At 45.0% G+C, this 26,873-nt stretch overlaps 2 protein-coding genes across 4 annotated transcripts; one reads left to right on the top strand and one right to left on the bottom strand.

The window, feature by feature from the left end:
• The first annotated feature begins 764 nt into the window (after positions 1 to 764).
• TRIM40 (tripartite motif containing 40) lies at positions 765 to 13,540 on the top strand. The gene is made up of 5 exons (XM_027525266.1): positions 765 to 1,120; positions 10,656 to 10,751; positions 11,402 to 11,620; positions 11,906 to 11,928; positions 12,109 to 13,540. Exons 1-5 carry the CDS (start codon positions 776 to 778, stop codon positions 12,350 to 12,352), a joined length of 927 nt encoding a protein of 308 aa, XP_027381067.1. The 5' UTR covers positions 765 to 775; the 3' UTR covers positions 12,353 to 13,540.
• A 1,630-nt stretch (positions 13,541 to 15,170) lies between these two features.
• On the bottom strand, positions 15,171 to 25,045 carry TRIM10 (tripartite motif containing 10). Of its 3 annotated transcripts, XM_027525017.1 has the most exons (8): positions 24,864 to 25,044; positions 24,101 to 24,590; positions 22,209 to 22,304; positions 21,473 to 21,703; positions 20,715 to 20,737; positions 20,264 to 20,379; positions 19,063 to 19,095; positions 15,171 to 17,306 (listed from the first exon to the last, which is right to left on the bottom strand). In XM_027525017.1, exons 2-8 carry the CDS (start codon positions 24,527 to 24,529, stop codon positions 16,765 to 16,767), a joined length of 1,470 nt encoding a protein of 489 aa, XP_027380818.1. In that variant the 5' UTR covers positions 24,530 to 24,590; positions 24,864 to 25,044; the 3' UTR covers positions 15,171 to 16,764. The 3 variants fall into 3 exon arrangements, with proteins under 3 accessions (XP_027380818.1, XP_027380817.1, XP_027380819.1); XM_027525016.1 differs by having other exon boundaries at positions 24,101 to 25,044; XM_027525018.1 differs by lacking the exon at positions 22,209 to 22,304 and having other exon boundaries at positions 24,101 to 25,045.
• Positions 25,046 to 26,873: the final 1,828 nt, after the last annotated feature.

Here is a 26,873-nt window from a genome sequence, read left to right as displayed (position 1 = left end):
CAAGAGGCTTGGGGATGAGGGGATGAGAGTTGAATGCAGTGTTTTAAGGGACATAGGGACAGGAGAGTACTTTCTTCCTTGGGTCTTTGGAGGTGGTTTGAAAAGAAGGGAAAAGGTCTCTGGACTTTTCTCTGTCCTTTTCTTCTTCTCTGTCCCTTTGATTGTGGAATTTGTATAACCCCGAAAGAGATGCTGGTTGACAGAGATGCTGACAGAGGTGCTGATGCAAATGTCAAGTCATAATTGACAGCAGTAGCTAAACTCTTAGAGTGTGACCACGAGCCTTCAAGTATCGCAGTGTGGTTCTCGACCAGTTCCTGCAGCTTCTCTCAACTGAGGGCAAATCAGAGACTTTCAACTTTGAAGTTTACGAAGCTCTGGCTTCTGACAGGGACATTCTGGCCTCTTAACTTTGAGCTGTAAAAATATTCACAGAAAATTCTGAAGAGGAAACATGGTCTTTGAATCACCTACTTCCTCCAGGTGTATGAAAAGAGTGATTTTATGTCTAGTAAAGACTAGGAAACCAGAGAGTAATGTGAAAGATGACGTATTTCTGGAACTTGTTGCAGAATGGTGATTTCCGTGGTCCATGCTACGCTCTGTTGATGAAGAGCAGGCGGTTGCTTGAAATTGGAGGGCTGAGTTGTGTCCTCTGAGCCTCTCCGGGGCTGCCTCCTCCTTAGCTGGACTGTCAAGGGTGGCAGGCCATCCGAAGTTCCTGTGGGGAAGAAGGCCCTAGTAGACAGGACGCTGGCAGCGTGCAGTGGAGGCCATGGGCCCCCTGCGGGAGGACCGCCAGGAAGGGGGCGTCTGCCCCATCTGCCAGGAGTGCCTGAAGGAGGCAGTGCGCACCGACTGCGGCCACCTCTTCTGCCGGGCCTGCCTGGCCCAGCACCTGGAGAAGGCCTCAGCCTCTGGAGTCCACAGCTGTCCCCTCTGCCGGAAGCCCTGTTCCGAGGGGGTCCTGGGGGCCGGCTATACCTGTGACAGCCACCAGAAGAAGGTGTGCTGGTTCTGTGAGGAGAGCAGACGTCTTCTGTGCATGGAATGCCGGGTGACCCCTGAACACAAGTCTCACTGTGAACTGCCCATTGAAAATGCCATCAGCCACTACAAGGTAACGCGAGGTCATCGTCGCTATCCCCCTGCCACCACCTCCCCAAGTTACTCCTTTCTACTCCCTGTCCTTGATCCCAGGCATGTCATAGAGGTTCAATAACTGACACTTGTCTTTGTTTCTTCTGCTTCATCCTGTTTTAGACCTTTGTCTTCATTTCCCTGTGTATATCTTGCTACTGATGTTAAAGTTTCAATGTATTAATACAAAGAATCCTCAGTGAGAGGAGACACTGTCACGTGACATCAGATTCCCAGGAAGCATGACCTCCTCACACTTCTCATCTGTAGTATGAAGGAGCTGGACTAAATAAGGCAAAACCCTTTTAATATTAAGACTATATGGTTCCCTTGATTGATAGTACTAGGATATTGGCCAGAAACATAATCAGGTTTTGTTGATGTTTATTCGCTAAGTCATAGTCCGACTTTTTTCCAACCCCATGGACTGTAGCTCTCCAGGCTCCTCTGTCCATGGGATTACCCAGGCAAGAACACGGGAGTGGGTTGCCATTTCCTTTTCCAGGAGATCTTCCCAACCCAGGGATCAAACTTACATCTCCTGCTTGGCAGGGGAATTCTTCACCACTGAGCCATATTTACATATGTTACCAATTATCCTGTAAATATATTGAAACTTGGAAATTAGTACATGATTCTCTCTTTTCCTTCTTCCTTTGTCTTTTTTTCCTTCCTTCCTACAGTAACTATTTTTATCTTATTTTTAAAAACTTTTATCATCAAAGTGGTACATTCAGATAACACTGTAATGTATAAAGTCAAAACTAAAAATCTTTCTTCCTGTTTTCCCCTATTCTCGGCGCCTAGAAGTAACCATTGTTAGATTTTTGTGTATAAATCTTTCAAAAAATTGTGTGTGTGTGAACACACTGTCTAAAACACAGACATATAAGGATTCTCTACATATCTTTCTGTGACTCATTTTTATCATCTAAAAATACATCTTGGACATTATTTCATTTTCCCACCAGTACCTTTAGATCTTATGAATTCAATAACTGCATGGTGTTCAGCTCTATGAATGTACCATAAATTGGCTGGTATTGAGTTATCTATACATTACTGTTTTGTTTTGAGATCACAAGAAATGTTGCAACGAGTATCCTTCAACATTTATTTTAAAGAACTTAGAATATCCAAGATATATTTTGATGAAATAATAAGATAGCTTCCAAATTATAATCAGTTTTCCTGTCATCATTTATTACTGAATAACCCATAGTCCCCCACTGATTTGAATCCCAACTTTGTAGTATGCCATGGTGCGTATAGACTTGCATATTTTCTTGACTCTATTCTATTCTATTCTATTTCTGCCTGGGTGTAAAACCATTCTTAAAACTGTCCTTTTCCAATGTATTTTAGTGTCAGGTAGGTCTTAGAACTGTCAGAATATTCTTATTTTTCAGAATTTTTGTGGATATTTATATATGCCTATTTTGCCAATTAGCTTTAGCATTTTTCAAACCAATCTTCCCCCTCTCCCACTCCCAATTTAGTTTCCCTTTGATTGGATGGAAAATTGACATATTTTCACCATGGTGTCTTTCTATCCAATAATGAAGGATGAATTTCCAAAGCTTTCTTTTAGATTCTTGACTTTTTGAACACATTTTGAAACAGAATGAGAAAGTGAGGAGTCCAGATCAAGGGTGACTATGGGAAGAGAGAGAAATAACTCAGAAAACCAAAGAGGCCAAGTTCTCTAGTTCTAACATCATCCCCTCTAAGTGTGGGGGATCACAGGAGGGCAGAGGGAGGCCTCCCACCTGCTGATGGGCCAGTGAATATATGGGAAAATCGATTCACTCACTCAATGATTTATTCAGGTCTGCTTTGCGTATGATGTCATGCCAGGCATTGTTGGAACTATAAAGATGATTCATAATCTCTGTCCTCAAGTCTACCTTTAAATTATGACAGGGAACCTGAAGTAAATAAAGAGCAATATTTGTTTAAGAAAGACTTGAGTAAGTTCCTGCAGTGTATCAGTAACTACCATGCATGCTAGGAATACAATGCTGAACAAGTCAGATGCCATCCCTCCTGCCAGGGATTTTCCAAAGAAAGACAGGCAAGAAATCAAACAAATGACAAGTCTTGTATGATCTAGGAAGAAAACAAACAGATGGAGAGTAACGGGTGACGCATGCGGTCAGTGAGGGCCTCACGGAGGAGGTGGCACTGGTGCTGAGACCAGGGAAAAGAGAAGGCGGCCAGTGGGAAGACTGGGCAGGAGGAGATTCAGATTGGGGAGCCCCAGATCTGGAAATGTCTTGTTGTACTTGAAGAGTTTATAATTAGAGTGTGAATTGACAGCATCTACTGACAGATTAGAAGTGGGGTGAGGGAATGAAGGGAATCAAAAGATGACTTCATGAGTTTCTAGTGTGAGAAACTAGATGGATGATGGAAAGATAAGGGCTGAGGAGAACAGGTTTGAACAAAACATCAAGTTTCATTTAAGACAAGTCTAGTCCAAGTTGAGACACATCAAAGCAGGATCTTAGATATGCAGCTGGCTAAGAAATCTGAATCTCCAAAGAGAGTCTGGGGTAGTATTCCCAGAACCTAGGACAGGGTGCCATCAAAATAAAGATAATATTTAAGGGAATTCCCTGGCAGTGCAATGGTTAGGACTCCATCCTAACCCTCCCTGGTCAGGGAACTAAAATCCCACAAGTCACGCAGAGCAGTCAAAAAAACAAATGAAAGTAAATAAAATAAATTTTAAAAGATAATATTTAAAACTAAGGGAATTGCTGCAATATCCCCAGGAGAGAGTCTAGGGAGAAAAGAGTTTCCAGGGCAAGGTCCTGAGAAAGGCCATCACTTAGACATAAGATGGAGGGGGACCCAGTAAGGGAGACTTGGACTGAGCCACTAGCAAGGCTTCAGAAAAGCTAGGGAAGTGGTGTTCCAGACGCTAAGAAAGAAGTGACTGCAGAGTACATTGAATGATGCTGAGCCATCTAGTTAGATGGGCGTTGGCAAAGAAGTGGATGCTGGGCTGGGAGGGGGCACACTCTTTCCATTGAAACAGTGGGGAATGAAAGAAGGCATCTGCAAGGGGAGGGAGTCTTGCAGTTTGGGAGGAGACTCACGTGTTGTGATTTGAGCCACTGAACTGAACTGAACTGAACTGAATATTTGAGAAAGAACACCAGCTGTGTGGTTAGAGGTGGGGATGTGAAAGGTTTGAAAAGAGTGAAGCTGTGGTAGGTCAAGTTTGGAAAAGTGAATCTATCTGTGAGTGAAACTGAGTGGGACTGGAATGCGGCATGGAGCACCAACTTGATTTTTGAAACTAGGGATTTAGTGTTTTCTGTTCGAAAGTTATTATGCAGTTTTGATACTTACTGCTTTTTGATTTATTTTTAAATGTAGTAGCATCTTCACCAAATAGTAATTTTTGTCCCTGATATTCTTGCTGTCTTTTCAGAAGGGTTTTCTTATGCAATGCTTCTAAGCATGATGGAGAAGTCCATGAAAGTTTAATTGGTATCACACTAAATTTGTTGCCTACATTAAGAATTATTACTTTTATGGGCCTACATGGTCTTGACCAATAGCGGGATATATTAATATCACTAAGTGTTTTCCTTTATGTCGGTGAATCAGATGTTACACTTCTTAATTTAAATCTCATATTGAGAGTAGCCACTCCAGTTCTCTTGCCTGGAAAATCCCATGGACAGAGGAGCCTGGTAGGCTGCAGTCCAAGGGGTCGCTGAGGGTCGGACACAATGGAGCGACTTCACTTTCACTTTTCACTTTCATGCATTGGAGAAGGAAATGGCAACCCACTCCAGTGTTCTTGCCTGGAGAATCCCAGGGACACCAGAGCCTGGTGGGCTGCCGTCTATGGGGTCGCACAGAGTCGGACACGACTGAAGCAACTTAGCAGCAGCAGCAGCATATATTTTATAAGAGTAATTTTTTTGGCAATTGGTACATTGTAGATCCAAATGAGAGTCTTTGCTGAATTCATATATCCTTTAACTTAATTTCCTGACATTTTCTATATGTATGATCATGTGGACATTGTCAGGTTTAGTCATCAACACCATTTTTCTTCATAAAATATAATAGACTATACCTTTCTTATCTATATTTTGGGACTTGTTCTGTAAGGAGCATGTTTTTTGAAAATTGGTCTTTTTGGTTTTTTGGTGACTGTATAGGGAAAGGTAACTTTTTGCCTTCTAACCACTTTTTGTTTGATGCATATTGTTAGTAAGTCATTTGAGAGGATTTTCAATGTTGCTAGGTTCTCATGTTTCATCACTACTTACTGCCCTTTTTGGTCAAAATTTTTTTATTGTGAAATCACATTTTAGGATCACAGACTTTAAAAAAGCATTTATTAATTCAAAACAGATCTTGAACCATTGCTTATCTTTCAATTTGTCTTTTTTCTCTCAAACTCCCTGAGGAATATTTTAGTAAGATAAAAGTTAGTAGAATTTTGCTTTTTAATTTTAATGAGTACCTTATTCACATAATATGCACACACTAAATATTATCTTACTGCAAAACTGGATGAATAAATATTTGTTTTTAAAAAGGACTTTACCTTATTCATTTTGAATACCATAAATGATAGATCTGAATTATCTTTGATTATTTCATGCATTTATCTTTATTGCTGCTATCTTTGCTTCCTTTTTTATTTACCCAATGTTCATAGTTGACTATAAACTCTTCATTAAAGCTACTCCAGAAGACAGGACTGTGATGTTTTGAACCAGATCTCAGGAACAGGCCTGACTTTGACAGGCAGAAACAGATAGCATTTCTGGCAGAGGGAAGTAAAAGAGAGGTGTGGCTATATGGGGCGTGTTCGGGAAACCACAAGCAACTCCATTTGGCTCCTGTGAAGAAAAGGGAGAAAGTAGGGAAAGGGAACACAGAAAACATAATTGGGTTATTGGGGAGAGGGGGATCTTGGATATTGGGTTAAGGAGTTTGGACTTATCTTTGAATAAGAAACTTTTGCAGACAGGAGTAAAACAGATAAAAGACAAAACATGACTAAGATTTCAAGTTGGATGACAGGCAGAATAGTGGGTCCAAGGACAGAAATATGGCAGTCAAGAGTAGTGGATTGTGAAAGAGGGTGGGGAATAGGAAGATAAGTTTGATTACTCCAGACTGAGTTTGATTATTCCAGACTGAGTTTGATTACTCCAGACTGAGCTTGAACTGCCAATAGAGCAGTGGGAGATACTTAGGTCTCAGCTAGAAATAGGATTGACTGTTAGGACAAACATCTTTCAGGAAATTATGATAAAATCTGAAGCCTGACATAGTTCAGCAAAAGAAACGGGTTAAAGAAACAACCTCGCAATGGTCAAGGAAGGACAGGGTGTGGGAGGTGGGTAGAATGGGGTGGGGAGAATCACATCAAAGAAGAGGAGCCTGAGAAGGCACCTCTGAAGTCTCTTTCCTGGAGTTCACTGGTGACCTTGGAGAGAGCAGTTTCCAAAGAGTGATAAGAAGCAAAGGCAGATGCTGGGAAGCAAAAGGCACGAGGATGTGAAGACAGTGAGAACCGCCTACTCCTTCAAGAAATGTAGTTGTGACACCAGAGAGAGTAAATGGAAGGGGTAACACGGTGAAGGTTAATTGCTTGTTTCAACTTTGTGAGACCTGAACTTTCATGCTTATACAATTCTCCACCCCACCTGAGCCTCCACCTTCACCAGCGAGGCCCCTGAGTGAAATTCACATGCCCTTCCTTCTGTTTTATTCCTTCTCTGCTGGGAAATGCATGCAGGTAACACCCAGTGATGTGACAAATTTTTAATAAATTCTGAGTGACATCACTGTCTCTTCTGTTTACTCTTTGTTTGCTTGAATGTTCTTGCTGATGTCTCACCCATAGCCCTTTGACTTTGGTTCTATCTTCTGAATCTCAGGTCCAGAAAGAACTTTCAAAGTCATCTTATCCAACTCCAGCCTCTACCTGTACCTCTCCAGTGATGCAGGACACTTCTTTTCCAAAGAGGAAGTGAAGCAAAATGACAGGGGAAAAAAAAATATCCCCCATGAACAGCCAACAACAACGAAATCCCCTCTCCCCCATTTTTTTTCCACCTGAGTTGAGACGGATTTACTTAGTGAAACACATACTCTTCAGTTAATTGCACACTCTTATCTTTAGTCCAGGCTTCCTTTGTGGCTCAGTTGGTAAAGGATCCACCCCCAATGGGTTCGATGCCTGGGTTGGGAAGATCTCCTGGAGAAGGGAATAGCTACCCAATCCAGTATTATGGCCTGGAGACTCCCATGGTCTGTACAGTATTCTGGCCTGGAGAATTCCATGGACTGTATAGTCCATGGGATCACAAAGAGTCGGACACAACTGAGCGACTTTCACTTTCTACCTTTAGTCCACAAATCCCGTATTTGTTTTGTTTGTTCCATTTAATTTAATCACTGTTCCTCTCTCCTCCATGGGTAACTGCTTAGTGTTTGTTATATTTTCATTTGTAGACTGTTTGCAAAACACACATCGCTGCACTGTGTGTTTATATATTGAATTAACAAAATTACATGATGGGACTCATCTATTTCTTTTTTCCCCCTCAACTGGGCCCCTTGTGGGATCTTAACTTCAGAGCAGATATTGAACCTATGCCCTCTGTGGTGGAAGCGTGGAGTCTTAACCACTGGACCACCAGGAAGTCCCTACTTCTTGCTTTCCATTCTACCATGATTTGAGATCAGTTCACATTTTGTGGGTCACACGGTCCATTGTTTCTGATAGCTGCCCAGTGTTCCACAGCAGACGCCTTCCTCATTTTACCCATCCATTTCACAGGAACGGACTCTACGTGATTCCAACTCTGTTACCACAAACAGTGCTGTAGCATACACAGTATCTTAGAACCTGAGTGAGGAATTCTCTGGGATTTTTACCCAGAAACGGGACCACCAGATCATAGAGGAAAGCACACCTCGGTGGCCAAGATCCTTAACAGAATGCTATGCTATGCACCTCTCACCAGCCCGCAGTGTGGTTCTCACACCCACGTACATCCCACCTTCCCCAGGTGTTATCCGTTGTCTAATTTTTTATTAATCTGATAAGGGTCAAGTAATATTCCTTTGTATTAATTTCCATTTCTCTAATCACTGATGAGTTTGGGCATCCCTTCTTCTGTAAATTAATTGTTCATATTCTTTCCCAATTTTTCTTTTGGTTTCCTGTCTTCTTATTTATTTCTAGGCTTTCCTTTTATTTATTTATTTATGTATTAATGGCTGCACTGTGCAACTTGTGGGATCTTAGTTCACCAACCAGGGATTGAATCCAGATCCACGGCAGTGAAAGCATTGAATCTCAACCACTGGGCTGCCAGGGAGGTCCCTAGGCTTTCCTCTGATGTCCTGTATATAATAAGTCTCTTGTTGGTTTTAGACATTGCAGATATTATCTCCTAGTCTGTCATTTCTCTGTTAGTTTTGTCCATAGTGTTGTTATTGAACAGAAATATTTAATTTTTAAGGTCATCAAATTAAATCATTGTCTCACGGTTTGTGCTTTGGGGATTTTATTTAAGCCAAATTTTCCTTACCCCCAGGCCACAAATTTATTCTTTAATATTATGTTCTATTAACTTTATAGTTTTCCTTTCATGCTGTCTTTAATCCATCTAGAGTTCTGGATAAGCATATGGCTTTATTTTTCTCTGTTGTTGTAAGCCAGTTTCTCAGCACCATCTCCTACAGATTTTGTCTCCTCTCTTACTGATCTATATACTACTTTTTATTTTCTTTTCTTTCAGTTATATTGAGATATGATTGACAAACAGTAGTATAAAAGTTTAAGATGTACAGTGTAATGATGTGATGTATATTCATAACAAAATGATTATTACAGTAAGTTTGGTGAACATCCATGATCTCTTATAGACATGAAATTAAAGGAATTAAAAAAAAACTTTCTTGTGATCAGAACTCTTAGGATTTACTCTCTTAACCACTTTCATATATAACATACAGCGGTGTTGATTATATTTATCGTGTTGCACATCCATCTCTAGTACTTATTTATCTTATAACTAGAAGCTTGTACCTTTTGACTGTCTTTATCCAATTCACCCTCTTCCTATTCTCTACCTCTGATAACCACAAATCTGATTTCTTTCTTCTGTTTGTTCATTTTGAAAGTACAATTGACCTGCAGTACTATGTTAGTTCCTCTTACACAACATGCTGCTGCTGCTAAGTCGCTTCGGTCGTGTCCGACTCTGTGAGACCCCAGAGACGGCAGCCCACCAGGCTCCCCCGTCCCTGGGATTCTCCAGGCAAGAACACTGGAGTGGGTTGCCATTTCCTTCTCCAATGCATGAAAGTGAAAAGTGAAAGTGAAGTCGCTCAGTCTTGTCCGACTCTTAGCGACCCCATGGACTCAGCCCACCAGGCTCCTCTGTCCGTGGGATTTTCCAGGCAAGAGGACTGGAGTGGGGTGCCATTGCCTTCTCTGCTTACACAACATAGTGATTCAATATTTTTATACATTTCAAAATGATCACCAGGACAAGTCTAGTTACAGTATGTCACTATACAAAGATATGACACAGTTACTGACTATATCCTCCACACTGTACATTTCATACCTGTGACTCATTTCTTTGTAGTTTTTCTTTTTAAAGTCTTTTGTAAACATGGGTCTCTCCCTGAGCTCTCTCTTCTTTCATTTTCTAAATGTTCTTGCCCCAGCACCATACTGTTTTATTGCTAAAGCTTTGTACGCCCTTTTATCTAGCAGGGCAAATACATTTTGTCACCAGTCTAAAAAGGGATGACAAGGAGATTGTTTCCAGAATCTTTCGCTGTCACCCCCACCCTGTACCTTTCTTCCATTTTGAGTGATTAAAGGCCTGTGTTGATATCTTTTTCAGCTTTATTTTTGCCTCCTACATAGTTTTTCAAAAACCTGAAAGTAAATTTTTTAGAAACTGAAATCATTCATTATATCCTTAGTTTCCCGGACACAATGACCCATCCAGACACTGATTTAAGATTTAGAGAGAGGTCCCATGCCTTCCTGGGCTACAGGTTTACCTCTAAGAGAGGATTCTTGTCCATCCCAGCCAGGGTGGGGGAGTGGTACCAGAGGCTTTGCATCTCCTAAGTCAGTTCTCACTAGATTGGCTTCACTTGTTCATGAGAAGTAGTAAGAGTTGCCAGTGATCAGCACAAAACTTTTAGGTGTTGGGAGAAAAACACCCTGAAGTCAGAGTAGAAACGATTCTGTTACTATCTGTTATTCCTGTATAGTTAAGGCTTAAAAAAACCCAAACTACCTCTTTTCACCATCATTATCCATTAAATAAACTCTTGTATTTCTTCCCCCAAGGATGACACATAGAAAGCTGCCTCTTTTTAGGCAGAATTTTCCTTTAGCCTCATCCTGGGATCAGGACACCCACCACTCCCCCAATGTGTTCCGTGGGCATCACCCTCCCCCGTGGTCTCATCATCAAGCATGTCTGTCTCCCTAGGAACGACTCAACCGCAGGATCAGGAGGCTCAGAAAGGACATCTGTGAACTCCAGCGGCTCAGAACTCAGGAGGAGGAGAGACTGCAGGAGATGCAGGTGGGTTTCTTAGAGTCTCAGGAAGGACTCCAGTCTGGCCATCTGTCTGTCTGGAGCAGTCTGCTGCAAGGGGAGTGCCTGGAGGCTGGAAACATGGGTGCTGGGCTCCGTCTTGGGGTTTGTTGGCTGAGTGGCCCGGGGCAAGTCAAACGCTCTGAACTTCATGTGGTTTATATGATCAATGAAAGCCAGTCCTGCTCCACCTGGTTCAAGGCAAGAATCAGAGACAAGCAGACTATCAATTGAAAATTACTCCGTAAACCGTAGGTTTCTTTGTCTCTGACCATCTACCCTTCTATCTCTCTTGCTCACTTCAGTGTGGGGTCTCTCCTCACGTTATGACCCGAGAGGGTTAAAAGGCAGTGGGAGGATATAGCAGAGTCTGTGCGTGTGTGTGTGTGGGGGGGGGGCGGTTTGGGGGTGTGTGTAACATGCATGTGTGGATGTTCACAAGGGTGTTAGGTGGGGAGACGGTGTCCCGGCATTTTTGAAGAACATGGCTGCCTCTTTAACACCCATGACAGGTAGAGTCAATGTTTCGAAGGGAGGAGGACTGAGAAATCAGCATTCTCACTCAATGCTCAGAGGCGGAGGGCTAGGCGGAGCCTTCTGACATCAGATCTTACAGAATTCCTTTTCTGGAGTTTCAGGCAGACCATGGGACCCACAGGCTAGAGGCTGAGCTGGAGCAGCAACCCCAAACCAGAAGACAGCTGGATGCCCCCGCTCAGCAGCGGCCAGACCAGCGGAGGGATGTGTCAGCAGAGCTGTCCAGAATCCCTGGCATCTCCAGGGCATTACTTCAGTTCAGCAGCCTGGTCACTGATCTGGAGGGGATGGCCAAGAAACTGGACACCAGCCTGCTGAAGGTGCGTGGGTGCCTTCCAAAGCCTGGAATTCTCCCCAAATACTGGGCAGCCTACCTGTAGTATCCCTCTGGGAGGTGTAAGAAGAGACTTCTCTGTGACATGTGGTGGTGGCCTGTCCAAGGCTGCCCAATGCTGCTGCAGCAGAGTGGGTACACAGAAGGGGTGCACCCCTCCAGTCCTCAAGGTGGCAGTCCCGAGTGCCATCCACTAGTGGGGTGGAGAGGGGACTTGGAGGGAACAGGAACCTGAGAACTGATGGTGACTCTCACTCATTCTCTCTCCTAGGATGCCAGTGACCTACTGAACAGGTATGAGCTGTCCCATCTCCCTTCCTACCTGTGCTTCCACACACAAACCCACATCAACCTAGATGTGTGTGGGGGCTTTCTCAAGGTCAAGGAGTTCCACTGTTCCTTTAACTTGCATCTTCATGCTACATGGACAGTGGAAGAGTCAACAGAATATACTGAAGGATTTTTTGTTTCTAGGAGTGCTCCAGAGCAATTAGAGGCTATTTATCCCAACTTAGAGAAAAGAATCAATGAGTCACTTGTCCAGCCATCCTCAGCGGCTCTGACCTGTTCATCCCTGGGCCATCTCATCTCAGACTCACCTCACCCTCCTGGCTCTCCTTCCCCTAACCTGTCCAGCCTCCCATTAGGTCTGCCCGATGGCCCCTCAGACCTGCCATCTCCTGAACATGACCTCCATTCCTCGTCGCCAGAGCTCTGACCTGATGCCTGACCCTCAGACCCCTGGACAATAGTCATAGCCTCTCTCCTGAACCAGGCTTGTTCTCTGGCTCCCGCTGCAGGGGTCAGGACCCAAGACCTCTGTTTTCCTGTGAACTGATGGTAGCACCCATCTCTCACCATCTCATATTGAAATGGGAGCATCATTTGAATGGTATGAGCTCACAATGGTGAGACCACATCTGCATGTGGAGCCTGCACATCTGTTGGAAGGAACATTTCTTCTGAGCTCCTGTAGCACCTGGTATCTATACCACTCATCTGGCACTTTTATTATTTTTGTGATGGACAGACTCTACAGTGACCTCTCGTGATTCTCCCTTCATGGTGTTCATACCCTTGTGTGATCCCCTCTCCCTGAGTGTGAGCAGAACCTGTGACTTGCTTCTAATCAATGGAATATGGCAAAGGGGATGGGCTGACACTGCACGGACTGCATTACACAAATGGGACGCCTCCTGTTAACACTCTCCCTCTTGAGATTCTCCTTGCTGAACGGATGATGTGAGTGACTCTGGGGCCAGCAGGCAGCTTCCAGGAGCTGAGAGCCGCCTCCAGCCTTCAGCCAACAGGAAGCAGAGGCCCTCAGTCTTGCAGCTGCCGAAAAATTAATCCTGCCAACTGCCTAAATGAACTTGGAAGTGGATTTTTCCCCAGTCGAGTCTCCAGAAGACAACCCAGCCCAGTTGACACCTTGATTGCAACCTCATGAGACCCTAAGCAGAGAACCCAAACTTCTGATCCACAGAAACTGTGAGGTAACAGATGTCATAGAAACTATGATATAATGAATACAGATCAATGAATAGTACCTTTGTATATTAATTATTTGTGCATCACTTCTTTGGGTGAGTAATAACAGTGACCCAACCCACATCCTTCTCACTTGTCTGATGTATAAAATGAGACTATTTTTTTAAATGGGACTATTAATAATACCTACCTCATAGGGTTGTTGTGATCATTAGATGAGTTAATATATTAAAAAATATTTATTTACAGTGACTGGTCAGAGTGAGCTCTATATGTGTTCGTTATTATTACTAACATTTTTTAAATCTTTAATTCTTTCTTTGAGAACTACTTGTGTCCCCTCCAGCACCCTCACCATAGCTTCCCATGAAGCTTGGTTAGTGGTGGAGAAGTCCCATTTTCCTTATTTACATGTCTGATCTTATAATAAACTTTTCTGTTATTTGAACTAACTTGAGTGAGTTGCCATTCCTTTTACTAGAAAGAGCTGCTACAGTGTAAGCTGTGAAAAAACCAAGTGTGCACAATCCTCTGAGGGTGTTGGAGAGGGTGATGGGGAGCTTGGGGCTCTGGACTCCAGCACTTCCTGGAGGAGGGAACCTTGAGACCAGACTGTGACAAGCAGAGTGTGGAGGCTCATGGAGCTACCTTATCTTGAAGTCACCGTGTTTTAGGATCAATCCACTTCCTCTGCACTGAGTCCACACTCCAAACAAATGAACTTCAATTACCCTGCAAGTGCTGATAGACCAACACGAGTATTTTCACTCACTAGCAGTTTTATTTCTTAGTGTAAGAAATATAAATTCTATTTCTGAATCCAAGTCCCTTGTTAGGAGCATGCCCAATAATAAAATATTCACACCTACCGGGGGACCCATTTCTGAACAAGGTAGCCTGGTGGCTAAGAGCTCTTGGGTCTGACATAGATCAAAATCCTGGGTGCATGATTTTGGCTGAGCAAGTGCCCAAAATTCACCAGACCTCAGCATTTTTAACTTTAAAATGTAGATAATAATAGGAGCTACCTGGCAGGGTCACTAAGATTAAGTGACATAATACATGTAAAGTCCTTCAACAGGCCAAGATCTCTCTTTAAGTTCTAATGTATTCTTTAAATATATATACATTTTTTTTTAATTGGAGGATAATTGCTTTACAATGCTATCTTGTTTAGGCTGGGATCTTCATACACATTTACCCTAGAGGCTAATCGTCATTTTTAAAAACACAACTAAAACCAGTGAAAAATAAACAGAAAAAGACAATCCATGTTTTGGTGGAATCCCAGGTCTGGGGACTTGGGGTGTGTTTTACCATTATATAAGGACTTACATGTGCCTTTTTCTTTTTCTATTTTTTTTTTTTTTGACTACACATTTTACATGAAATACTGAACATTCCCAGGAAAAGCAATTGTACCTTCATTTTCCAATTCCTCACTCCTGATCTCCGCATGTTTTCTACTTGCTAAACTGAGGGCTTCCCTCATAGTTCAGCCCATAAAGAATCTGCCTGCAATGCAGGAGACCTGGGTTCAATTCCTGGGTCAGGAAGATCCCTTGGAGAAGGAATGGCAACCTACTCCAGTAATCTTGCCTGGAGAATCCCAGGGACAGAAGAGCCTGGCAGGTTACAGCCCAGGCGGTTGCAAGAGTAGAACATAACTTAGTGACTAAACCACCACTAAACTGGGGATAAACAACAGGGAATTCCCTGGAAGTCCTGTGGTTAGGATGCCAGCTTCACTGCCATGGGCCTGGGTTCAATCCCCAGTTGGAGAACCAAGATCTTATAAGCCTTTTGGCCAAAAGAGGAAAAAAAGAAGAGGGTAAATAACAGAACTTTTGGGGTGACTTCTAAGTCTGGGCCTCAAGACACTGGGCCTATCTCCCCTTAGAGTTTGCACCTGGATGGTTTGCTCCTCCCAGAGGCCGCAATGGGGAGATGATAGAACGTTTTACTTTATGTCTGAGCAGATTCAACAGAGACAGTATTAAAGTGAAAGGTTATTTAAGCAGAATAAATGACACACCACCAAGAACTAAAAATAAAATATAAGACAATGCTTTTATTGTACATAGGATTTAAACTTCCTTGGAATGACAGAAATCATCTTACAAACTCAAGGCAGCCACGTGTTAGTTCTTATCCCTGAACCAGCACCAGGCAGGGTGGCTTCTGGAGTCATGAACACTCAGCTTCTTCACACCATGTGCAGCCACAACTTCTGCCAATACAACCTGCTCCCCTACAAGGTCTCTACCCAAAACCACACATCTTTACAAAGTCCTGATTCTCTCCCTTCTTCTGCCCAGTCCCCCAGATGACACTTCTTATCCAGCCCTGGAGCAGTCCCAGTGCTTTGGGCTACAAGTCACAGGTCCCCCTCTGTAACTCCATTTGGGCAATTCACCCCCTGCCTCTGTCTGAGATTCCTTCCCCAGTACAAACCTTATTACAGTGCTATCTCTGCTCCCACAGCTGAGCTATTTGGGACTCATTCCTGTTCACCATCTTATTCCTTTCGTCTCATTTCTCAATGTCAGATGGTGATCAACAGATCAAGAACAGGATTTTCCTGATTTTCCAGAGGATGAGTGTGGACCTCAGGTTGTGGCTTATGTCCACAACTTCCCTGACCCCTTCCTACCAAGGCCCTGCATTTTCATCGCAGCCAGAAGAAGGCATTGAGTGGTGTCAGGGGTGGGTGTCATGAGCAATCAGCTCATGAAGACAGTGCAAATGACCCAGTATCCCATGGGTCACAGATCATCCATCCATTTCTCTGCCACACCTTCTCCCTAAGATGCTTTTTCCCCTTTTTTCCTCATTCACTATAATCATCTTTTGGTTTTATTTCTTTATTTATTTTTGTCCACACTCTGAGGCATGTGGGATCTTAGTTTGCTGACCAGGGATCAAGCCCACACCCCCTGCATTGGAAGCATGGAGTCTTAACCACTGGACCACTATACCCATCTTTTAGACTCCCCTTTCTAGAAAGCCATCCCTGACTCACCTCCTGCCTCCTAATGGGTTATACCCTTCCTCTGGGCTGTTCTAGTGCCCAGATCAGACTCCCATCACAACACTGTGCTCTCATTTCCTCCTTAGGTCACTGTCTCTTCTCATGACCTCCTTCAGATACAGGACAAGTTTTGTGGGGGTTTTATTGTTTGTTCGTTTTTTTCTTTTCCCTTTCATGTCACCAGTGGCTACCAAACTGCTTGGCTCATAATTAGCACACAACAAATATTTCCTAAGGATATGAGTAGATGAACTCTAATATTTTAGGGGAGAAAACAAGATGAAGAGAGGTGAGATGCCTAGTTTAAGATCGTATAATTCATTGCAAGGCTGAGTCTAGAACCCAAGTCTTCCTCGCTCAAATCCAGTATTCCTTCCTCTTACACAGTGCTTCTGTGCCTGGTGGAGATGGTGGTGAGGAGGGCTAGCAGTAGTCTGAGTCCCATCCATCCAGCATTGAGGAAAGGGCTTGATTAGCAGACTGAAGTTCATCCCACCTTGTCCCTCTCCAAAGTCCCGACTCTTACCACATCATCTAAAGCAGTCATTTCAACTCTCAGGTGACCCAGCCAGGGTCAAGTCCTTAGGTCCCCTCTTTGAGCCCTGTGCTTAGGACAGGGTAGCTGCACCCTCTTGGGAGCTCAGGGAGAACTTGGACCCTCGGCCCCAGAGCCCAAAGAAAGGAAAGACCTTCTGGGTGAAGGACGCAGTGAAGGTGTAAATGGGTTCCTGGGTGACGGCGTTGGCAAAGGTCACCCAGCCCACCTCGTAGTCGATGGACACCCGCACCTGCTGGGGCTGCTCCTCCAGGGTCAGTCGGGTGGGGAAGGAGCTCAGGGCTGAGACGAAGCCCCAGGCCAGCCTCACCGCCCACACCCCCTCCTCTGGCCGCATCCGAAGCTCCCCCTTCCGGCGGATGTCCTTACTGACCACGCCCAGGGTGCAGCTGCCCCCGTGAGCCAAGTCCACACTCACCACCCACGTGTGTCTCCCCCCTGTGAAGCCACCATGGGCCAGGACACAGGTGGCACGGTCAAAACGCTGGGGGTTGTCCGGCGACTTCTGCCACTTGTAGGAGAAACGAGCCTGCTGGTAGTCCTCGGACAGCAGGAGCTTGGGGTGGGAAGTCCGGGGGTCTAGAGAGATGTGCGCTGTGGGGAAAACAAAAGGGATGCAGATGTCAGCAGACACACTATCACCTTCAAGAAAGGTCTAACCACTCCCCTTGGCATTCACGTTAGCATTACTCCCAACAACGTGTAGAGTGCCTACAAACACAGGAAGCATGGGTATCTCCTGGGAACTTGCTAGTGACACTCTCAAGCTCCACCCCAGACCACCTGAGACGGAATCTGCATTTTAGCACAATCCGTAAATGATTCCTGAACCTGTTAACACCTGCTTCAGAGGATGTGTCCAGTTCAGTCGCTCAGTTGTGTCCGACTCTTTTCTGCGACCCCATGGAGTGCAGCATGCCAGGCTTCCCTGTCCATAACCAACTTCCAGAGCCAACTCAAACTCATGTCCATCGCGTCAGTGATGCCATCCAACCATCTCATCCTCTGTCGTCCCCTTTTCCTCCTGCCCTCAATCTTTCCCAGCATCAGGGTGGTACTGATGCTGACTTTTCCAATGAGTCAGTTCTTTGCATCAGATGGCCAAAGTACTGGAGCTTCAGCTTCAGCATCAGTCCTTCCAATGAATATCCAGGACTGATTTCCTTTAGGATTGACTGGTTGGATTTCCTTGCAGTCCAAGGGACTCTCAAGAGTCTTCTCCAACATAGCTTTCTTGATAGTCCAACTCTCACATCCATACATGACCACTGGAAAAACCACAGCTTTGACTAGAAAGACCTTTGTTGATAAAGTAATGTCTCTGCTTTTTAATATGCTGTCTATGTTGGCCACAGCATTAGTCAGTTGGTTAGTGTGTTAGTTTGGACATGCAGGCTCTCATCTGGTTCTCTGCAGTCCCCTGAAAAGCACTTCTGCCGCCTGCAACTTGCTGACGCCCAGAGCTGTGTGTGCCTGCTCTCATTTCCTCTGCTGACACATCACGTCCTATCCCTCCTGTATCTCAGAGGGCGGGGACATCCCCCCACCCCCAGTCCAAACTTCATGATCACTCCCTGGGTGCATATGACTCATATACTCAGTCTTCTTCGCTCCTGTCAGGCTCCCTGACTCACCCACGGGGTATTCATTTTGCCTCAGGAATCTACAATCAGGCTGTCTGAGGGCCACTTTTTGACATCAAAACTTCTGCAGATCTCTGCATAGTGCTACTTTTAGTATCCATAAGTTGAGACAAATACGTGAATTCTGATATGTCCATGAATTAGAGTCGCTTCCAAGAACCCCACGACTTCCCAGTGTCTTTGGCTGATAGACTAGGAACAATGGCCTTGAGAGGGGTCCAGAATTTATTCCTTTCCTGCCCACAGGTTGCACGCCTATCATCCATGAAACAACACCCAAGAGAGAGTGGGGGGGTCCTGACAATTCTAAGAATGTTATTCTAAATCCAGATCAAATTTCCCCTCACCCAGGAAGCCCTTCCCGATAGACCTTGGCCCAGGCTCATTTAATCTTTCTATCTTGTCAAGTGCAGATCAGAACCTGAACTTCCTGTCAGGTACATGGTATGAGTGTGTGCGTCTTCCTTCTTCATGGTTCTCAGGCAGTCCTTATAAAGGCAGTGACATATATCACTGCCATGTGTGACATTATGTGTGTGTGTACATTTATATATATATATTATATATATATATATTATATATATATATATATGTATGATATATATGTATTTGACTAGTACATTTTCCAGTGTGGAACCCAGCAAAATTATCCGTCCTTTTCAACTTTAGATTCCTCACTCCCTCCCATACTGACAGAGGCAACTTACCTGGCTCATAATCCAACTCAAAGCTGAGTTTTTCTGTAAAGAGGAAGTAAAACAAGATGCGGTTTCATTAGTCTTACAAAACCACAGAACATTTACTGATGAAGAAACTGAGGCCCCAGGAAGGGAAGGGACAAAGAGAAGAATGGCAGGTGGAACCCTCTAGACCAGTGGTTCTGAACTTGAACTTGCATCAGAGCCCCCGGAGCACTTGTTTTTGATTCAAGTGGCCCAGGGTGGGGCCGAGATTTGCATTTCTGGCAAGTTCCCAGGGCATGTTGATGCAAGCTGGGACTTCATGTTGAGCCTCACTGTCTAGCTCTGAGCAGGCAGAGACCATGTTTACGTTCAATGCCTCACACAGAGCCCAGGACATAGTAAATGCTCAAGAAACATCTACTTAATGAACAGATAAGTGGGTTAATTTGTTTCTCATTCTGCTTGGAAATAATTTAGGGGAGAGTCAAAGGTCAGCCTTTGACGAGAGTAAAATTTCCTTCTCTGCTAGGCCACTTACTTGCAGGAAGTGGACTTAGGGGAAAACTCTTCTAAGGTGACTTTTTTTGTGGGCAGGTCATTTAGAACTAGGTGGCATCATACATGATGTCATATGGGATGAGGGGGAGGTGTTGGCAGCAAGCCACTTTTCTGACTCTCATTTCAAACCCTCCATTCCCTCACCTATCACCACTCCCTGTCTCGGAAAAGGGGGTCATGGTCCCCACATGGGCAGTTCAACTCTGAGAACCAGCCTAATGGGGTGGAGGATGGGGGAAAGCCAGGGAAAGGAGGAAGGGAAGTCAGCTACCACAGGGCACAGAAAAATACTCTCAGTGGCTATTAATTAACAATTATAAAAAAAACTCATTATATATTACAAATGCCCCTATGGCTTTTTTAAATTATTGACGGTGACTAATTTTGTTAATCATTATCTTGCATGTCACTTCATGACAAGTGGTTAGATCAGTTTCATTATTTTTCAAAATAGTTAAATTTTTCTGGAAAGCTTCAGCTTTCTTATCTCACTTCCTTGTCACATTATTCTGAAAGCAGATTTTATAAAGATTGGCAAATAAGGAAAACAAGGCACTGGAAAGGCTTGAGCCTTGTCAAAGGTCACACAAGCGTAGGGAAGCAGGGCATGGAGGCCACTCGTAAGCCCAGGCTTCATGGCCACCTGTGCTCCATGGGGTCCTCTTACCCAGAAACATCTTCATCTCCCTCTGCAGCGGGAAGGCTTGCTGGGGGAAGTCCCGAATCCTCTGGCCCAGCTCCGGAGATATAGCCACTGGTTTCCGGCACCTCCTGGTTTCACATCTAGGGGCACAGAAATGGCGGGGTCTGGGATTTATCCTCCTTAGCGATGCCCCCAGACTCAGTTGGTCATCTTCTTCTAACTGAGCTTGGAGGTGCTAGTCCCCATGGGCAGACATCATTCCTCTAGGATGGACCCCCTTCCTCTCCTCACTGCCCACTCTCGGGCAGTGCCATGCTGGGTGTGTACCTATGGTTATACGTGGAAATGCAATTGAGGATGTGAAAGTTTACATGTGAGTTTTATCTGTAATGTGAGAACGTATGTTTGTTTGGCAATAACCAGGCGTGTAGTGCCTGTTTGTTTATGTATGTGGGGAAAGAAGAAACAAACTTACCTTATTAGAGTGCTTCTGATATCCTAGGAAAAAGAGAGAAAGCAGAGACTTGGTTTCCACTTCTCCTTCCCACAAGAAAAGACAAAAATACTGTATTCTCAGCCCTAGATAGAAAAGGACACCAGATCCATGGAGTCACAGCATTTTAGGGTTTATGAGGCTTCAGGGATCTTGGAGCCCAACTCCTTTATTTTATAAGATGCAGACAGTGAAGTGACCTGGCTCTCAGAGGCAAAGACAAGTTCCATCCCAAGGTCACCTGCTTCTCAGTCCCAAGTGTGTCCCCCTAAGTCATGCTGCCTTTGTGATGCCATACTGGGACCCCAGTATCTCTCCTCCAGCAAGACAAAGTGAAATAGACTAGAAAGAACTTCCTGACTGGGGGGTGGTGACACAGAGAATGGTTTGCCTTGAAAACAGCACCTGACATTTGTTTGCTTAGTGCCTGATGCTTTTCAAAGTGCTACTTTCACTTGCATTTTACTGTAGGATCCTCACAAATAAATAAAGTATTTGTGAGATAAATAAAGCATCTTCCCTATCTGAATGGATGGTAGGATGAAGAGACCACAATCAGAGCAAAGTGACCTGGGAGCTCTAGGGGAAGCAAGGATTCTTAGAATTCAGAACTTGTGGTCCTGTGACCCATCTTCCACTTGGGGTACAAAGATCTGTGAGTGAAGAAGAGATGGCTCAGGTGCTAAAGATGCCACAAAGCCTAGGCCAGCACGGTGGGTGGGGCGGAGCTCAGCTCTCACCGTCAGGAGCTCCCTCGCCGGCCTCTCCTTCTTCTCCTCCAGTTCCTCAATGAGGGTGTTGAACCGGCCGATCTCCCCAGTGACCAGGACATCAAACTCATCCCGATGCTTCAGGATGTCCTCATCCAGCTTCTCCAGCTGGTCTAATAGGATGTTCTGCTGCTCTTCCAGGAACTGGCTCAGATGTGCAAACTCAGAAATCACCTTTTGTTTCTTGGTGGCCACCTGAGTCTGAGAGGGCAGGAGAAGAAAGAGGCCAGGAAGTTATTCCTCCTCTTTTTCCCCTTCCTTTTCCTTCTTTTTCCTTGATTCACTCCCGTCTCCCTCCTGGCCCAGATCCACATCTTCCAAGGTTTGGTGGTAAAGTCAGAGCCCCCTAGTCTCCAGGTCCCCGGACAGACTTGGTTTCCTTTCCACCTGCCCTGCCACTTCCGGGAGGAGATATAAGGAAGGGGTGAGGACACCCTACTTCCTGCCGTTTACCAAGTGCACACAATGTGCATGTCACTAAGGGACAGTCGTTACAGAAATTCAATGAGATAGTAACAATTTTTAATCTTCACTTCACAGAAAAATAAACTGAGCATAGAGAGCTGTTTGAGGTCATAGAGCTAATTTGTTTCAGGATTCAAACTCAGAAGGACTTCAAAGCCCCTATATGTGATGTTTCCTTGATTTCAGATAGGCACTGGAGCCAGAGGAAGGCAAGAGGGCTAAGGAAGGGATGATGACCTACCAGGAGGACTTGTATCCTTCGATTTTCCCTCGACTGAATTTCTTGAATCTCCTCTCTCTCTTTTCTTAGACATTCAAGACACTTTTGTATTTGTTCCTGGAAAGAAGGGGCATAAAATATCTAAGATGGAGGTGGGGGAGGGATAAATTAGAAGTTTGGGATTAGCAGATACAAGCTACCATATGTAAAACAGATAAACAACAAGGACCTACCGTACAGCACAGTGAACCAAATTCAATACCTTGAAATAAATTATAATGGAAAAGAGTCTGAAAAAAATATGAATCACTTTGCTGTACACTAGAAACTAATACAAAGCTGTAAATCAACTATACTTCAATTAATTTTTAAAAAATATTTAAGATGGAAACAATGATTTGTTAAGAAGTGTCATCTCTGTCTCCTGGAATAGAGTGACCCAACGGAAGGAGTTGGGTCTCAGCTGACAAAGCTTGGGCTGTTATTGTCCTTAACAGCTGACTCTCTTTGGGTCTTTTTCCTCTTGTTTGGCTCTCCAAGAATTTTGATCAGGGCTTTCCCCCTTTAATCTGTGCCATTATAGGCTATGATTCCATGTTCCCACCTGAGCCTTCCTGTTATCAAGCTGTGTGAATGTGCTTAGTTGTTTCAGTCTTGTCTGACTCTTTGCAAATTAACGGACGGTAGCCCTCCAGGGTCCTCAGTACATGGGATTCTCCAGGCAAGAATACTGGAGTAGGTTGCCATGCCCTCCTCCAGGGGATCTTCCCAACTCTGGGATCGAACCCTCATCTCCTGTGTCTCCTGCATTCAGGCAGATTGTTTACTGCTGAGCCACCGGGGAAACCCTGTCATCAGGCTAAACACACTCTAAATTATTTTGCCTTGAATAAATGGTATCTAGGGTCTGTCCTGAATTTGATATGCCCTTCTTTGAAATTATCCTAACTTTTTCACATCTCCCAAAAGGAATACCTCCGAACAACTTCTGTTATGAATGGAATCAACTTTCTGAGTACGATCTGGAGGGAACAAGAAACATGGATGATGCAAAAAATAATCAATGATTTGTTTTAAAAACTGCTTGCTCTTGGGGACTTCCCTGGTGGTCCAGCAGTTAAGACTTTGTACTTCCACTGCAGGGGGCACAGGTTCGATCCCTGGTTGGTGAACTATTAATAAGATCCCACAGGCCACATGATGTGGCCAAAACACCCTCCCAAAACAAACAAACAAAAAATTTCTTGCTTTAGAGAAGAGTTAGGAACAGTTATACACATATAAATGGCCATAAAAATACACTGCAAAATATATTTAGAACTCTTACCAATACATGCTAATTAACTAGCTGACACATGAACACAGACACCTACTTGTAATAAAACAAGATGCATAAACAACTAAAAGCAGCATACACTCATTTAATGACGGAGAAAATTACACACTATATGTATCTACCCAACCTGCATATATGTAAACACTCATGTACTCACAAACATGAGCACTCAGTTACACATACACACTCAAATTGTCAGATCCCCCCAAACACACTGTACCCACTGGGAAACGTGCAAACATTAATACTAATACACACTATGCAATCACTTCCTCAAGTGCAAACCCAGACATCCTCAGACACACCTGACTGATCCAGGGCCCAGACACACATGCTCGTGTTTTGGTGACTCATTCACTCAACAGGTATTTGTTGAACTACTATTCTGTGTTGGCCATAAGGAAACAATATAGGACATACTTAAAACACAAACACATGACCTTGCATACCTGGGTCTATTGCCTGGCTGATGATAAAATAGAGAGTGGCCCAAATTATCCACCCCTCCGCTCTGCTTCTTTCAGTCTAGTCCCATTCGAGACACACCCCCGGAAAGCCCGCAGTTTCCCCTTCATACCCGGTAGGGCCCCGCTGCATCCTCCAGGAAGCGCACAGTGTGGGCGCGGTGCTCCCAGGCCTCCCGGCACACCACGCACAGCTGCATCTCATCGTCCTCGCAGAAGAAGTAGACCTTCTCCCCGTGCTCTGGGCAGACATCCTCCTCGTCTAAGTCCATCTGGGACACCAGCTTGAGACGCTCGATGTTTTCCACCACGTTGGCCAGCTGCCAGTTGGGCCGGAAGTTCCCTGGGCGGAAAGGCTCCTTGCAGAGTGGGCAGGTCGGGGGCTCCTCGGGGTCCGGGCTGGTGATCTCCAGGTAGCGGGTGAGGCACACTCGGCAGAAGTTGTGGCCACAGTCGATGGTGACCGGTTCTCTGAGGGTCCCTTGGCAGACGGGGCAGTTGACTTCATCTGCCAGGCTGGTCACGGAAGCAGCTGAGGCCATGGTGCTGCTGCTGCTTGTGATCTCTTCAAGGTCACCTTCTCTGCTCAGCTTGGGGGCAGGGCTGGGAGAAGAATGAGGACGCACAGCGCTCACTCACACACCCACATGCACACACGGCCAGACACAGGGGCATCCTACATACCCAGTGACAGCCTCATGGTCACACACATACACACCTGCACTTGCACACAAGAGCAAGGCACCCACTTGCACGCCTGGCAGCCAGGGTTCTGCTTTCCCCCTCCCAAAGGAACAGACACACACCTCCAGTGGCAGAAACAGAGAAATAGCAGAGGAGGGGAAGAAGAAGGGGTGACAGCCTCCCAGAGATGACCTCAGTTACTGTCTGAGTTGGTGCCCATGACCAGCAGGTTGCTGCCTCGTCCCGTCCATCCAGAGACGCTCACGGTAGAAGTATCTTAACCACCCATGGGTAGAAGAGACTGTTCTTTTGGGAGCAGGAGGGAGACTGGGTCACAGAGCAGTGATGCCACCCAGCCTCCCTGCAGTATGACCAGCTGTCTCCAGGGAGATTGAAGGTATCAGCCAACCCAGGGGAGTGTGGGGACTCAGATAAGGGTGTTGTGCCCGGGGCGGGGGCGGTGGATCAGGGCACAAGCAACTTCACCAGTGATGCTCCAACCGGCCTGCCTTTGGCTGCGCAAGGGGTTGGAATGTACTCTGCGTGGGGGAGGAGAAAGAAAAATAACACCAGCCAGAGTTTATTTACGATAACCATATTCCTCATACTGACATAAGCGGTTTAAACACGCCATCTTATTTATTTCTCTAGTCTGCTCTGTGACGTCAGTGCTGTTACGATATTAGCTGAGCTCAGCCAGTTTACTTAGCTTGCTCAAGGCACACAGAAAGGGAGGTGAGAGGCCATAATTTTCACTCAGATTTGTGAGTCTCAGAGCCATGCTGTCCAACAGAAATACCATGTGAGCCACATATGCAATTTTAAGTTCCAGTAGCCATATTTTTTTATAAGTGAAACTAATTATTGTTGTTGTTTCGTCACTCAGTCGTGTCCGACTCTTAGACTGCAGCACGCCAGGCCTCCCTGTCCTTCACCATCTCCTGGAGTTTGCCCAAGTTCATGTTCATTGCATCAGTGATGCCGGCCAGCCATCTCATCCTCTGACACCTTCTTCTCCTTCTGCCCTCGATCTTTCCCAGCACTAGGGACTTTTCTAATGAGTCGCCTGGTCACGTCAGATGACCAAAATACTAGAGCTTCCGCTTCAGTATCAGTTCTTTCAGTGAGTATTCAGGGTTGATCTCCGTTAAGATTGACTGGTTTGATCTCCTTGCTGTCCAAGGGACTTAAAGGAGTCTTGTCTAGCACCACAGTTGAAAGGCATCAATTCTTTGGCGTTCTGCCTTTATTACGGTCCAACTCTCACAACTGTACATGACCACTGGAAAGACCGCAGCTTTGACTATACAGACCTTTGTCTGCAGAGTAATGCCTCTGCTTTTCAACACACTGACTAGGTTTGTCATCACGTTCCTGCCAAGAAGCAGTCATCTTCTGATGTCAAGGCTGCAGTCACCATCCACAGTGATTTTGAAGCCCGAGAGGATATCTGTCACTCACTACTTCCACCTTTTCCCTTTCCATCTGCCATGCAGTAATGGTGCTGGATGCCATGATCTTTTTTTGACATTTAGTCTTAAGCCAGCTCTTCCACTCTTCTCCTTCATCCTCATCAAGAGACTCTTTAGTTCCCCTTCACTTTCTGCCGTTAGAGTGTTGTCATCCGCATATCTGAGGTTGTTGATGTTTCTCCTGCCTATCTTGATTCCATTGCTTGTAATTCATCCAGCCTAGCGGTTCTCATGATGTGCTCAGCATATAGATTAAACAAGCAGGGTGACAGGAAACTAATATTTAGCCCCAAATAGTACCAATGTGTGTAATCGGTAGAAAAAATTAGTCATAGACATTTTACATTCTTCTTATATGGTGCTAAAGTCTTTGAAGGGGCTTCGCTGGTGGCTCAGTGGTAAAGAATCCACCTGCCAATGCATGGGTTCCATCCCTGGGTCGTGAAGATCCCCTGGAGAAGGGCATGGCAGTCCACTCTAGTGTTCTTGCCTGGAGAATTCCATGGACAGAGGAGCCTGGAGGCTTACAGCCCGTGGGGCTGCAAAGAGTTGGACACGACTGAGCAAGTAAACAACAAGAAAGTCTGGAATCAGGGCGTATTTTACACATACGGCATTTTTCAGTTGGGACCGGCCACATTCAATGCCCAGCAGCCTCGGGCATTTAGAGGCTCTTGTGCTGGACACTGCAGCTCCAGGGACTGCACTCTTGGGGGCAGAGGGTGTAGGT

Source organism: Bos indicus x Bos taurus, chromosome 23 (assembly GCF_003369695.1).
Source record: "Bos indicus x Bos taurus breed Angus x Brahman F1 hybrid chromosome 23, Bos_hybrid_MaternalHap_v2.0, whole genome shotgun sequence".
In the NCBI taxonomy this organism is placed as follows: Eukaryota; Metazoa; Chordata; class Mammalia; order Artiodactyla; family Bovidae; genus Bos; species Bos indicus x Bos taurus.
The sequence above is the reverse complement of the archived record's forward strand: the minus strand, read 5'-3'. Positions and strand labels throughout refer to the sequence as shown.